General features: G+C 34.4%; 1 protein-coding gene across 1 annotated transcript in view; it reads left to right on the forward strand.

The window, feature by feature from the left end:
• The first annotated feature begins 216 nt into the window (after positions 1–216).
• LOC113065862 (NACHT, LRR and PYD domains-containing protein 3) overlaps positions 217–14,057 on the forward strand; it is a 29,344-nt gene continuing 15,503 nt past the window's right edge. Inside the window, exons 1-9 of the mRNA XM_026237415.1 lie at positions 217–385; positions 1,489–1,613; positions 1,757–1,873; positions 2,000–2,041; positions 3,191–3,304; positions 3,486–3,524; positions 4,108–5,890; positions 8,511–8,684; positions 9,534–9,707. Coding sequence (XP_026093200.1) covers positions 1,825–1,873; positions 2,000–2,041; positions 3,191–3,304; positions 3,486–3,524; positions 4,108–5,890; positions 8,511–8,684; positions 9,534–9,707 — 2,375 coding nt within the window. The 5' untranslated portion in view covers positions 217–385; positions 1,489–1,613; positions 1,757–1,824. The remainder of the gene's footprint in view (positions 386–1,488; positions 1,614–1,756; positions 1,874–1,999; positions 2,042–3,190; positions 3,305–3,485; positions 3,525–4,107; positions 5,891–8,510; positions 8,685–9,533; positions 9,708–14,057) is intronic.

The raw sequence follows: 14,057 nt of genomic DNA on the forward strand, positions 1-14,057 counted from the left end.
ACTAAAATATAAGCACATAAACAGATTACTCAAAACATAACATAATCCCAAACATAATTGACAGATTAATCAATTATCAAAATAATTGTTAGTTGCAGCTCTAGTGGAAATAAGTGACAACAGCCAAACTGAATAAGAACTATGAAGATTATGAGGTGGGGTTTTTTTTCCAGACAGATTTGGCAACCAAACTTGTTGACAAAAACGGAAGTGAAAGCAGAACGGAAGTACTTGCAGTGTTTACACTTGACCGTTAGATTTTTTTCATTTTGATAAACTGATCATCAAACTGTTTTTATTATTTGCTGATGTGTAAATTTGGATGTAAATAATGGGAAACCAAGGACACTTTGTATGTGGAGCACAAAGGCACTTCCTTTTTAATGTAAGTAGGCATAAAATTCTTCATAAAGAAGTATTTTAAAAATCTTCATAAAGAAAAAATATTCAATATGGACAAATAGGGATTACAAGATTGTAACTTGTTTCACTCTAATGTTCTGCAATCATGTTTTCAAACTTTTGTATAGTTGATATAATAATTTTAAAGTAGCCTACTGTTGTTACTCCATAGGTTGTTTTACATCGTAAGCAATATGAAATGTCAAATATTTTTCAATCACAGACATTACTCATGCTTTGCCTTTCATAATTGATATAAGGAGAATATATATATCACCTATGTTCTTTGTGTGATCTTGAGTCAAAAACACTTTGAGTCAAAATGAATAGGCACTTCTAAAACATTTCAACATAAAGTGCATTTCATAAAAATAATGACAGATACACACAAGATATTGGTTTGATTTATAACACTATTTTATGTAGTTGATAATTTTGTAAGGGAAATTTCATCTGCATAAAAAAATCCATCAAACACAGTTTTATTTATTTTTTGTATGTATGTAAAAAAGAGTTAATGACTCGGCGATCAAGCTGACTTGTAACAGCTATCTCTCTTATATTTAAAGGACTCTATAGCAGTGTTATAATTAATGATGCATTTGACTTTATATAAGCTACAGGTTTTTAGCCAACCAGAAGAAACACAGGTTTATTTATTGTTTATTATTATTATTAAGACAGTGTAAATAACATCTTGTTGCTTGTTTACACATATTGCCCATGTCTCTGGCCACTAAGTGTAAATTGCATAATTTGGTAACACTGTATGTAAAACCCTGTGTATAATGCATTGTAAAGTATAATTTATGGTTTAATGAGAAAGTTTCAATGTTATTTTCTATTCATCTTACCTTCATATAATGCCATTAAAATAGTGTATTTATAAGCAGTTAGAATTCCCTGAAGTGTTACCTTAACAACAAATAAATTAGTTTAAAATTTAGTTTAAAAGAAAACAGTGTCAGAATCAGCCCGTTTGATGATTGTCAAATATGCTGTGTATGATTCTCCACATTGTTTACTCTTATCTCGAGTCTGAAAAGTTGGTTCCATTAGTTTTCTTAAATGATTCTGGTTTAACAGATTGCAGTTCTGAAGAAAACTTTCACGTCCGGAGTCTTATAAAAATGCAGAATTGAAAGTTTCAGAGCTTCCAATCAAGACACATTTAACTGGAGAAACAAGAAACATCTGCATCATCATTCATGGTTAGTAAATTATACTAATGAGACTTCATAAGATACTGAAAAATATGGATTTAAAAGTGACTATTGATTCTACACTTACAGTAACAGACAGCATTGTGATATTATTTACATCAGTATTTTGTTTTGTTTTTTGCTAACAAAAGTCAAAGCAATAATATCAGATTTTGGACCAGAAGAAGCTGTGAAGGTCACAGTAGGCATCCTGAGAAAGATGAACCAAAATGATCTGGCTGAACAGTTGGGAAATCAACAAAATCAAGGTAACATTGAATTCACTATGTAACATGATTAAATATTTACAAGTGAAGGCTCTTTTCCTCTTTGCTATGCTGATGTGTTTGTGATAAATGTGTCCTTGTGAGTAATACTCTCTTTCTCTCTGACAGCTCAGACTGAGGGTGATATGAAAACATCTGTCCCTTTTGGAGGTAATTCACAATGTATCTGAAGTAATTATCAATTACTCTCTGGAGTCAAGAAAATTAAGAGTTTGGTTCCAAAATGCGATAAATGCCAGTAAATCAGTATTATACCTGGTCAGTATTGAAAAGTCAGTTTTTTATTTCATTCAAAATGTGATATCTGCCATGTTATTCTGTCATGTTTTCTCCCTTTCTTTCCAAACCACGACAAACGCTAGTTTCCTTTCTCTGTCGAATGCGATACATCCGCTTAGCGTATTAATCTGAAAGCACATGATGGAGATTTACTATTAATCACAGAACTGGCTTTACTGATGAGATACGCATGATAAACGCATGCAATTCAATGATGATTCAATGGATTTATTTCATTTTGAAAACAAAAAATCTGTTTTTATAACAAAACTTTAAAAATTCAAAACGAGATTTAGATTATAATCTAAAGATGCTATGTAAAAGTTTGAAACAGAAAATAGTGTTTTTCATCTTGCCACTTTCTTGGTAAAGATTTTCACATTTTTACTCAAATTAATCAAAAAAATTTTTTTGCGTTTTGGAACTAAACTCTTCAAATATAATGCAAGCAGCAATTACAGGACTAGTCATGCTGACTTAGATTTTTTGTCTTGATTCCAGCCCAGATATCTAAAAATGGTAACATTTTACATTAAGGTTCCCTTTATAACAGTGTCCATAAATAACTAACTCATTTACTAAAGCATTATAACTAATTGATAAACAGTTATAGATACATGAGTAAAAGAGTCAATTTGATGGAATACCTGATGGAATAAATGCTTAATACAAAATATTTATTAATACTTATTTCACTCAAAACCAGATTCCTGGTTTATTTTATGATGCAGCAAAATGTACTATTATAGCAAGACTGAAAGATGTTGTATTTATGGTTCTTTCATTTATATGTCATGTCTCATGTCACTTATCTTACAGTGTTTCTTAACATAATCAGCTCTGTGAAAGTGAACCTTAATGTAGAGTGTACACCTGTGAACCATTTATTAATTAATTATAAAGTGAACTTTAATGTAGACACACTAATGATGTAATTATTGGTTATTATTGCACCAACTAAATTGTTGTTGCACTACATCAGCAAACACCTTTCAACTTGATTAATCTTTTCTTTTACAGCATTCAACACCACTGTTGATGTGAAAGCTGAGACAAGAGCAAATGTAATTGCTCCTGTAATCACTGGAAACAATTTTAACGAGAAAGTGACCATCAACTGCACAATACAGCTTGGTACTATCACTATAACTGTTATTACTGAGACAACACCGCTTATTAGCAGTTAGTTAATAGCTTATTAATGCCAAGTAAATATGAACCTTACTCATAATTTAGTTTGTTTTATGGCAATATTGTTAAATGTCATGCTTTAGCGACATGGCAGTTTTTTACTTAATTTTCTTTCTCTTCACAGAGAAATCCCAAGACACAGAGAAAATTAAAGGAAAACAAGGTACAGCCATCATGTTCTCTTAAGGCTAGTTCACACTGCACTGAGGGATGATGAGCAACACCAATATACACATTTGTGCAGTTTTATTGGATTTGTGTGCTACCCCTTTGTCACTGGTTGGGGTTACGAACTGAAAATCCCTAATATAACAAAAAATATATATTTATAAAATTATTTAATAAAGTCTTGGCTGTCAGGTAGAGTATTGAGTTATTGAGATATTTTTAAGACTACATCCAGATCAGATTCAGGACAATGATAAAAACACAGATTACGAGTAGATCTCATCAATCAATGCTCCTCTTACTCTTTGTGTGTTTCAACATTAAATTTGGTAAGCTTGAGAAACTTTAATATATATACTGTTTAAGCATATAAACGTGAAGCAGTGCTTATAGTTTTTCTGCTTCTTCTTCATCATTTGTGTTCTGATCTAGAGGTTACATACGCTTCCAGAAGATGCATAAAAACACTTACAGTATAACAGTGAAAACATGGATTGCTGGGAAATTTAGTCAATCGCAAAAGTTAAAAAGTGATTACTTACTCTTTGCTATTATTTTTCTCTTTCTCAAATGCTCAGCTGCAGTGGACCATGAAGCTGCTGTTCATGATTACACAGAGATCAGCATCAGACTGAAGAAGAAATTAAAACAGGACTACCAACGGATATTGATTGGTAATTCACAGAAGGGTCATCAGCAGAACCTGAATGATATATACACTGATCTATATGTGGTGGAGAACGAGACTGGAGGAATAGAGAGTGAACATGAGGTGATACAGATGGAATATTGTCACAACCGATTTACCATTGACACACCAATCAAATGCAATGATATATTCAAAGTCCAGAGTGATATGAGTAAACAAAAAAGAGTGCTGACTATGGGAATTGCAGGGGTGGGAAAAACTGTCTCCGTCAATAAATTCATCCTTGACTGGGCTGACGGAAAAGAAAATCAGGATATAGTCTTCATTTATCCACTCCCATTCCGTAGACTGAATTTGATTAAAAAAGAGTTCAGTCTTTTAGGTATGCTTAACAAATGCTTCTGTAGTAGTCCTGAAGAACTGCCCTCTCTTCCTGAAGGGGAAGGTAAAGTCATGTTCATCTTTGATGGGCTGGATGAATGTAGCTTCCCTTTGAACTTTAAAGATGATGACAGCATTAAAGATGTTAATGAAGAAAAAGAAGTGAGTATCATTGTAACAAGCCTGATGAAGAGAAAGCTGATTCCCTCTGCTCACATTTGGATCACATCAAGACCAGCAGCTGCCAGTCTGATACCCCGAGACTACATTGATCAGGTAACAGAGGTGCGAGGATTTAACGATGAGCAGAAAGAGCAATACTTCAACAAAAACAGCAGTGCTGAAGTTGCTGGAAACATCATCCGTCACATCAGGAAATTCAGGAGTCTGTACATCATGTGCCACATCCCAGTCTTCTGCTGGATCTCTCTCACTGTTCTTCGGCCTCTGCTGGTTAAAAAGAGCAATGACAAGACTCCCACAACTCTCACAGGGATGTACACAAACTTTGTACTTTCTCAGATACAGCAGATGAAAAATAAATACAGTGATGATCCTTTCAAAGAGATTATTTTGAAGCTTGGGAAACTGGCGTTTTATAAGCTGATGGAAGGAAAGGTGATTTTCTACAAAAAAGATCTTGAGAAGTATGAATTAGATGTCAGTAAAGGGTCAGTGTTCTCTGGGTTATGCACCGAGATCTTTAAGGAAGAAAAAGCCTTTTTAGAAACAAATATTTACAGCTTCGTACATCTTAGTGTCCAGGAATTCCTTGCTGCTCTCTACACAACTTTGATTGACAAAGAGGAGAAAGAAAAAATATTTTTTCAATCCTACATAGAAAAACTGATATGGAAATTATCTAAAAGGCCACTGTTTCAAATTCATAAGGCTGCAATCAAGAATGCTTTAAAAAGTGAGAATGGACACCTAGACCTTTTCCTTCGGTTCCTACTGGGTCTTTCACTGGAGTCCAATCAGAGTGACATAAAGGAACAACTGCCAGAACTAGAGCTCAAATCAGAAAACATGACATACTCTGCTGACTATATCAAAAAGAAAATAGAGAAGGAGAAATCAGTAGAAAGAACCATCAATCTATTCTACTGTCTGACTGAAATGAAAGTTAACTTAGTTGAGGAAATCCAGAAGAATCTTAGCTTAGGAAAACTTTCAGCACAGAATCTCTCCTCTGTTCAGTGGTCTGGTCTGGTTTTTGTGCTCCTGATGTCAGAAGAGACTCAAGAGAAATTTGAGCTGCAGAAATACAGAATATCTGATGAAGCAGTGATGAGACTGCTGCCTGTGATCAAAAACACCAGAAGAGCAATGTAAGAGTCTTCTTTACACTAACATCTTTTAGTTGGGTCTTAATCTTACTCAGGTGACTTACTGGTTTTAGAGTGTTCATAAAAATGAAAAAAAAATGTAGATGTATATTTTTGAGTGAACTTAATACTATTCTAACTCTTCACCATCGGGCAAGCTGACCCCAAGTTTTGATTATCCTTAATTATATCCTGTAAGCCTGTCATGATAAATACATTTTGATCAAAAGATATACAGTATTGTTCAAAATAATAGCAGTACAATGTGACTAACCAGAATAATCAAGGTTTTTAGTATATTTTTTATTGCTACGTGGCAAACAAGTTACCAGTAGGTTCAGTAGATTGTCAGAAAACAAACAAGGCTGTGCAATTGGGCAATTAGTTGAAAGGGGTGTGTTAAAAAAAATAGCAGTGTCTACCTTTGACTGTACAAACTCAAAACTATTTTGTACAAACATTTTTTTTTCTGGGATTTAGCAATCCTGTGAATCACTTAACTAATATTTAGTTGTATGACCACAGTTTTTTAAAACTGCTTGACATCTGTGTGGCATGGAGTCAAACAACTTGTGGCACCTCTCAGCTGTTATTCCACTCCATGATTCTTTAACAACATTCCACAATTCATTCACATTTCTTGGTTTTGCTTCAGAAACAGCATTTTTGATATCACCCCACAAGTTCTCAATTGGATTAAGGTCTGGAGATTGGGCTGGCCACTCCATAACATTAATTTTGTTGGTTTGGAACCAAGACTTTGCCCGTTTACTAGTGTGTTTTGGGTCATTGTCTTGTTGAAACAACCATTTCAAGGGCATGTCCTCTTCAGCATAGGGCAACATGACCTCTTCAAGTATTTTAACATATGCAAACTGATCCATGATCCCTGGTATGCGATAAATAGGCCCAACACCATAGTAGGAGAAACATGCCCATATCATGATGCTTGCACCTCCATGCTTCACTGTCTTCACTGTGTACTGTGGCTTGAATTCAGAGTTTGGGGGCCGTCTCACAAACTGCCTGTGGCCCTTGGACCCAAAAAGAACAATTTTACTCTCATCAGTCCACAAAATGTTCCTCCATTTCTCTTTAGGCCAGTTGATGTGTTCTTTGGCAAATTGTAACCTCTTCTGCACATGCCTTTTTTTAAACAGAGGGACTTTGCGGGGGATTCTTGAAAATAGATTAGCTTCACACAGACGTCTTCTAACTGTCACAGTACCTTCAGGTAACTCCAGACTGTCTTTGATCATCCTGGAGGTGATCATTGGCTGAGCCTTTGCCATTCTGGTTATTCTTCTATCCATTTTGATGGTTGTCTTCCGTTTTCTTCCACGTCTCTCTGGTTTTGCTCTCCATTTTAAGGCATTGGAGATCATTTTAGCTGAACAGCCTATCATTTTTTGCACCTCTTTATAGGTTTTCCCCTCTCTAATCAACTTTTTAATCAAAGTACGCTGTTCTTCTGAACGACCCATTTTCCTCAGCTTTCAAATGCATGTTCAACAAGTGTTGGCTTCATCCTTAAATAGGGGCCACCTGATTCACACCTGTTTCTTCACAAAATTGATGACCTCAGTGATTGAATGCCACACTGCTATTTTTTTGAACACACCCCTTTCAACTAATTCAACTAATTGCCCAATTGCACAGCCTTAAGAGCGTGCATATCATGAATGCTGGGTCTCATTTGTTTTCTGAGAATCTACTGAACCTACTGGTAACTTGTTTGCCACGTAGCAATAAAAAAATATACAAAAAACCTTGATTATTCTGGTTAGTCACATTGTACTGCTATTATTTTGAACAATACTGTATTGCCCCAGAAATAATTGCAATACATTTATTTATTGTCATTTTAACACCATTTTACGTTGCTGACTATATAATGATAATGTTTTAACTTGAACTTGCTTCTCTGTGTGTGCTAGACAGGCTGGTATCGATGCATTTACAGTGCTGACACCAGTCACATGAAATCCCTTTTAAAGGAATTTAAGTTGAAATAATAATAAAACTAAGCTGTGTGTATACTGGTTTTCACTCTATTATGGGCGTCATATGTCCCCACAAGTATAGTAATACCAGTAAATTCTGTCCGTGTGGGTAAATTGTTAGGTCCCCATGAGGAAACAAGCTTATAAATCATACAGAATTAAGTGTTTTGAAAATCAAAAAATGCAGAAAGTTTCCTGTGAGAATAGGTTTAGATGTAGGGTTAGGGGGTTAGAAAATAGAGACTGTATAGTAGAAAAATCATTATGCCTATGCAGTGGCCCCAAAAAACATGGAAACCAGTGTGTATGTGTGTGTGTGTGTGTGTGTGTGTGGAGCAGCTAACATGTAAACACAATGGACAATATATTACATCATCAATATTTATTGTGGTCATGTCCATATACTCTGTGATAAATAATGATAGTATAGTAATATAGTAATTATTACAACAGGCTAAATTTCATCATAAATTAAAGAAACTGGAAACACTGGTTTGATGTTTTATGAGAAAATTGTTTTAGCTTTCTGTACAGTCAAAGGTTTATCCAGGTTATCTATATTCCATATAAACCTTACCTAATAAGCATTAATATCACACTTTATTTTGTTTCCTACACAGGTTACAAAACTGCAATCTCACTACTCATTGTTGTAAGAGTTTGTCTTCAGTTCTAAATTCCTCAGTCTCTGTCCTGAGAGAGCTGGACCTGACCAACAATGACCTGAAGGATTCTGGAGTGAAGATTCTGTCCAATGGACTGAAGAGTCCAAACTGTCAGCTGGAGATTCTGAGGTTTGAATTCAAATATTATTTTTTTTTTTTTTGCATCAAGCTAATTATTACAAATCAAACAGTTATGATTTATTCTGTATGCAGTTACTTTGTGTATATATTGTTCAGATTTTTAAATTCAGATTATATGATTGGTGATTGTTACTCATCAGTTGGCCTTTTTATGTATTCTGACAATACATGGTTACCAAAACACGATATGGCTTTGTATGATTACATCACAACCTCAAAAACTTCAAAATGTGATAATTATATAAATACACATTCTGACATGCTCCAGTGAAGGATGAAGCTGTATTCAGTTACACAAAAGCAGGACAACATCCTGTGTTTTCAGTGTTTCAGAACAGCTTGATTCAGGGCAACTTCAGCTCCTGGAGGGCCATTTCCTTGTAGAATTTAGCTCCAACCAACTCCAACTCATCTGCCTGAATGTTTCTAGTAATCCTGATAACCTTGAATAGCTGGATCAGGTGTGTTTAATTAGGGCGGGAGATGAACTCTGCAGGGCAGTGGCATTCAAAGAGCTGAGTTTGAACCCACTGCAGCAAATGCTTCTCAACACAAACTCATAGTGTGTTTAGGCCGCTCATAACGTGGATTTGAATATGTGTCAAACATTTTCCCAATTTTGTAATGTTTCTTTTTTCATCATAACTAATTAGAAATTACACAAATTACATACATTTTATATATACAATTATATATTTACAATTTAAAAAAAATTAAATTGGTCATTGAAAGTAACTGGTGGTTAAACTGTTAGCTACAAATACATAATACATAATGAATGGTTGAAATAGGTATAAATGTGGAAGTCATGTGGAATGTTGCTGTGCATGTCTTTAGATTGTCTGGCTGTATGGTGACAGAGGAAGGCTGTGGTCATGTGTCTTCCGCTCTGAGTTCAAACCCCTCACACCTGATAGAGTTGGATCTGAGCTACAATCACCCAGGAGATTCAGGAGTGAAGCTACTCTCTGAGAAACGGGACGATCCAAACTGCTCACTGGAAAAACTCAAGTATGTTGAGATGGAGGAGTTTCTATTAAACCACTCCAAAGGCAGCATTACCATCTTATTATACACTATTATTTATTTTGACTTCATCTTTCATTCATTGTCAAAAGTTTCTGGTGAGAATGAACAGAAGTTTAGCTGTAGTTAAACTATTGAATGCTTCATTCTGATAGGTTGATGAACACTAAGGTGTGCAATTATTTTGCAGTTATTTTGAAGTAATTCCAGTCAGGTTTTGACAGCATTAACTCAGTATATCTTAAACAGTTCAATTTATACTGCTTCGTGGCCAACGACCATTCAAACAAAATTATAATTTATAAGCTACGAGCTGGGTAGCACAGGATCTGGGCAATGTTTAACTTCAAAATACACAACTAAAGACAATGTTTCTCTGTAAATGAAACAAATTTATTGATCTACTTTTTTTTATTTATTTTTTTATTGTCAGTTCAATGATCAGAAGTACACAGATACAGTGTCAGACATACAAAATTATAACAAAGCAAAATACAATGGAAAGGAAGAAGGAAAAAAAAAGATAAAAAAGTGGAAGGTCAAATGATAAAATATATTACAAGTACAGGGAATCACAAATTAGAGAGTCAAGGAAGGTTCTTTATATAATGCCAAAGAGGTGACCATATCTGCCAAAAGTCATCAGATTTTCGGTGCACGTCATATGTAAGTTTCTCAAGCGGGAGTAATATAGATATTTTAGACATCCACATTTTGAAAGAAGGAACCTGAGGAGATGACCATAATAGTAGTATGCATTTCTTTGCCAGATACACCAAAATTTAGAACATATGTTTCACATGAGAATCAAACACTGTCTCAACTCCAACAGATAACATGTACAATTCCAAGGAGAAACAAAACTGTAACCCAAAGAGTTCTTGTAAAAAGTTATGTATTTTGTTCCAAAAAGGGATGATTCTGCTACAGTACCAAAAACAGTGAAGAAATGTTCCCTTATGTTTTTTGCAATTAAAACATAGGCCAGTCGAATTTCTATATATTTTCTTTAAACGTAATGGTGTGAGATAAATTCTATTGATGAATTTGTAGTTAAGTTCGTGAACTCCCAATGAATTACATTTAAAGTATAAGTTGTTAATTAGGGCGATCCAATCTTCATTGTCAATTTCATGACCTAAGTCCTTTTCCCAAACGTTCTTCAAACTATCTAATGAGGAAGTACATGTATCAGAAAGGGCATCATATATCACTGAGATTATTCCCTTGGAAAAATTGTTTGTCACAATTTGTTCAATGGCAGTAAGTTTGAGTCTTAGTTTACAATTATCTGATAAAGGTTTTATAAAGTGACGCAACTGGAGATATTTGAAAAAGTTTGCTTGTGGTATATTATATTGACATGAAAGTTGTTGGAAAGATTTTAATGTATTCTCTAAAAAAAGGCAAGATATAGTTGAGATCCCTAATTTAAACCAGTCTGAAAGACCTATATTATGTAATGAAATAGGAAAATCTGGATTGTAGGCAATAGGGGAAAGCAAAATATATCACTGAGATTATTCCCTTGGAAAAATTGTTTGTCACAATTTGTTCAATGGCAGTAAGTTTGAGTCTTAGTTTACAATTATCTGATAAAGGTTTTATAAAGTGACGCAACTGGAGATATTTGAAAAAGTTTGCTTGTGGTATATTATATTGACATGAAAGTTGTTGGAAAGATTTTAATGTATTCTCTAAAAAAGGCAAGATATAGTTGAGATCCCTAATTTAAACCAGTCTGAAAGACCTATATTATGTAATGAAATAGGAAAATCTGGATTGTAGGCAATAGGGGAAAGCAAAGAAAGGTTGGCTGGAATTTTAAGATATGTTCTGACATCTCTCCATACCAAAAGAGTGTTTAGAATAATAGGGTTTGTTGAAATGTTTTTGATTTTTCTAAAATTTTTAATGAAAGGCAGAAATTTTATTGGAAGGGGGGCACAAACCGTTGCTTCTATATTAACCCACATGGAGTCAGTCCATTCATTATACCAACTGACCATATGTTTCACTTGTGCTGACCAATAATAAAATTGTAAATTTGGTAAAGCGATGCCTCCCTTCTCTTTTGGTTTTGTCAACTTATTAAAATTAATACGGGGCATTTTATTGTTCCAAATGAATTTAGATAAGTGTTTGTTAATGTCTTTGAAAAAAGGATTAGCTAAGTAACAGGGGAGGGACTGAAATAAATATAAAAACTTTGGAAGAATATTCATTCTAATTACATTTATTCTGCCTAAGAAGGATATAGGGAGAGAATGGCAAGTAATAAGATCTTTTTTAATTCTGCCAACAAGAGGCGTATAGTTTATATTAAATAAATCATCCAATTTTGGTGAAATGAAAATACCTAGGTATTTAAAACCAGATGTTGTTATTTTGAAAGGTGAAAGAGGCAAAAGGTCAGAGATATTAGAAATATTAATAGGGAGCGCCACGGATTTGGTAAGATTAATCTTGTATCCAGATAACATGCTGTAATCTGAAATACATTTTAATAATGCAGGGATTGATTTTACAGGTTCTGAAGAATACAGCAATACATCGTCTGCATACAGGGATATGCGATGTTCATCATTTCCCACTTTTATTCCAAAAAAGTTTTGGCACTGTCTAACAGATTCAGCAAGAGGTTCAATTATGAGGGCAAAGAGCAGGGGTGAAAGGGGACAGCCCTGCCTCGTACCTCTTTGAATATCAAAAGGTTTTGAAATCAAACCATTTGTAGTCACTGTAGCTTGGGGATTAGAGTAAAGTAATTTTATTAATTTGATCAATTTTGAGCCCAAATTGAATTTCTTAAGGGTGGCAAATAGAAATTTCCATTCCACCTTGTCAAACGCTTTTTCTGCGTCCAGGGAAATAATAAGGGCAGGGAGTTTATGTTCTTGAGTTACATTTATCAAATTTAGGAGCCGACGCATGTTATCTGTACCAAAGCGTGCTTTTATGAATCCGGTCTGGTCTGGTTTAATAATATGTGGTAAAACAGTTTCAAGTCTACGAGCAAGAATTTTAGCAAGAATTTTGTAATCTGTATTCAGAAGACTTATTGGCCGATAGGAAGCACACTCCTGGGGATCTTTGTCTTTTTTGGGTATTAAACAAATTGATGCTGTTCTCCATGATTCAGGGGCTACTCCATTATCTAATAAATTTTGAAGGGCAGGCATTAGAATATGAGAAATTTCTGGCCAAAATTACTTATAAAACTCGCAGGGAAAACCGTCCGGACCCGGAGATTTGTTAGAAGGCATGGATTGAATAGCATTAAAGACTTCTTCTGGTGACAAAGGCGAATCTAAAAATATCTTGTCTTCTTCAGAGATGGCTGTAAGTGGAAGTTTATCTAAAAATTCAATGATATCCGATTGTTCAGCAGTGATTTGAGATTTATATAGTTCTTTATAAAAAAAATTTAAATAGGTTATTAATCAAATCAAGATTATACGTGACCGAGCCATCTGGAGTTTTTAATGATTTAATTGTTCTCTCATTTAATTTTTTTTTTAATCTGATGTGCCAATAATTTATCTGATTTGTTTGCATATTCATAGTATTTTTGTTTGGAGAAAAAGAGTAGTTTTTTAATGTGATTTGTGTGATCCAAATTAAGTTCAGCTCTAGCTTGACATAATTGGGCCCAATTTGTTTGATTAGGGGCTTTACTATGTAAACATTCCAATCTTTTTACTTCTCGTTCTAATTCTTGCCTTTTTTTTGACCAAGCCTTTTTGCGTGCTGAGAAGTATGATATAATATGTCCCCGAATTGTGGCTTTAGCAGCGTCCCAAATAGTTGCTGAAGAAACTGGTGAATTTCTATTATCTGACCAATAATTCTTAAAACCTTCTCGGACTAAGTCACAAAATGCTGAATCATTTAGCATGGAAGAGTTGAATCTCCAGATCCTGGTGGCCCTGTGGTTGTTTATAATCATGTCTAACTGAACTGGGGCATGATCAGACAGAACAATTGAACCAATTTCACTGGAGGATACAGTATGGAGGCAATGAGCTGGGGTAAAGATATAATCTATTCTAGAATAAGAGCAATGAGGATTAGAATAAAATGTATACTCCTTGCTACCCTTATTAAATTCCCTCCAAGCATCAATGATACCGGCCTCGTTACAGAGTTTTTTAAGAACAAGAGAGGATCTAGGATTAGTAAATGTATCAGAAGGGGATTTGTCCATTTTTTGGTCCATGACACAGTTAAAATCTCCGGCACAGACCCCCATACCTTTACAGTATTGACTAAACAGAAGAATTACTTTAGATATAAATTTAGGGGAGTCTTCGTTTGGAGCGTATATATTAATTA

Source organism: Carassius auratus, chromosome 4 (genome assembly GCF_003368295.1).
Source record: "Carassius auratus strain Wakin chromosome 4, ASM336829v1, whole genome shotgun sequence".
NCBI classification, from domain to species: Eukaryota; Metazoa; Chordata; class Actinopteri; order Cypriniformes; family Cyprinidae; genus Carassius; species Carassius auratus.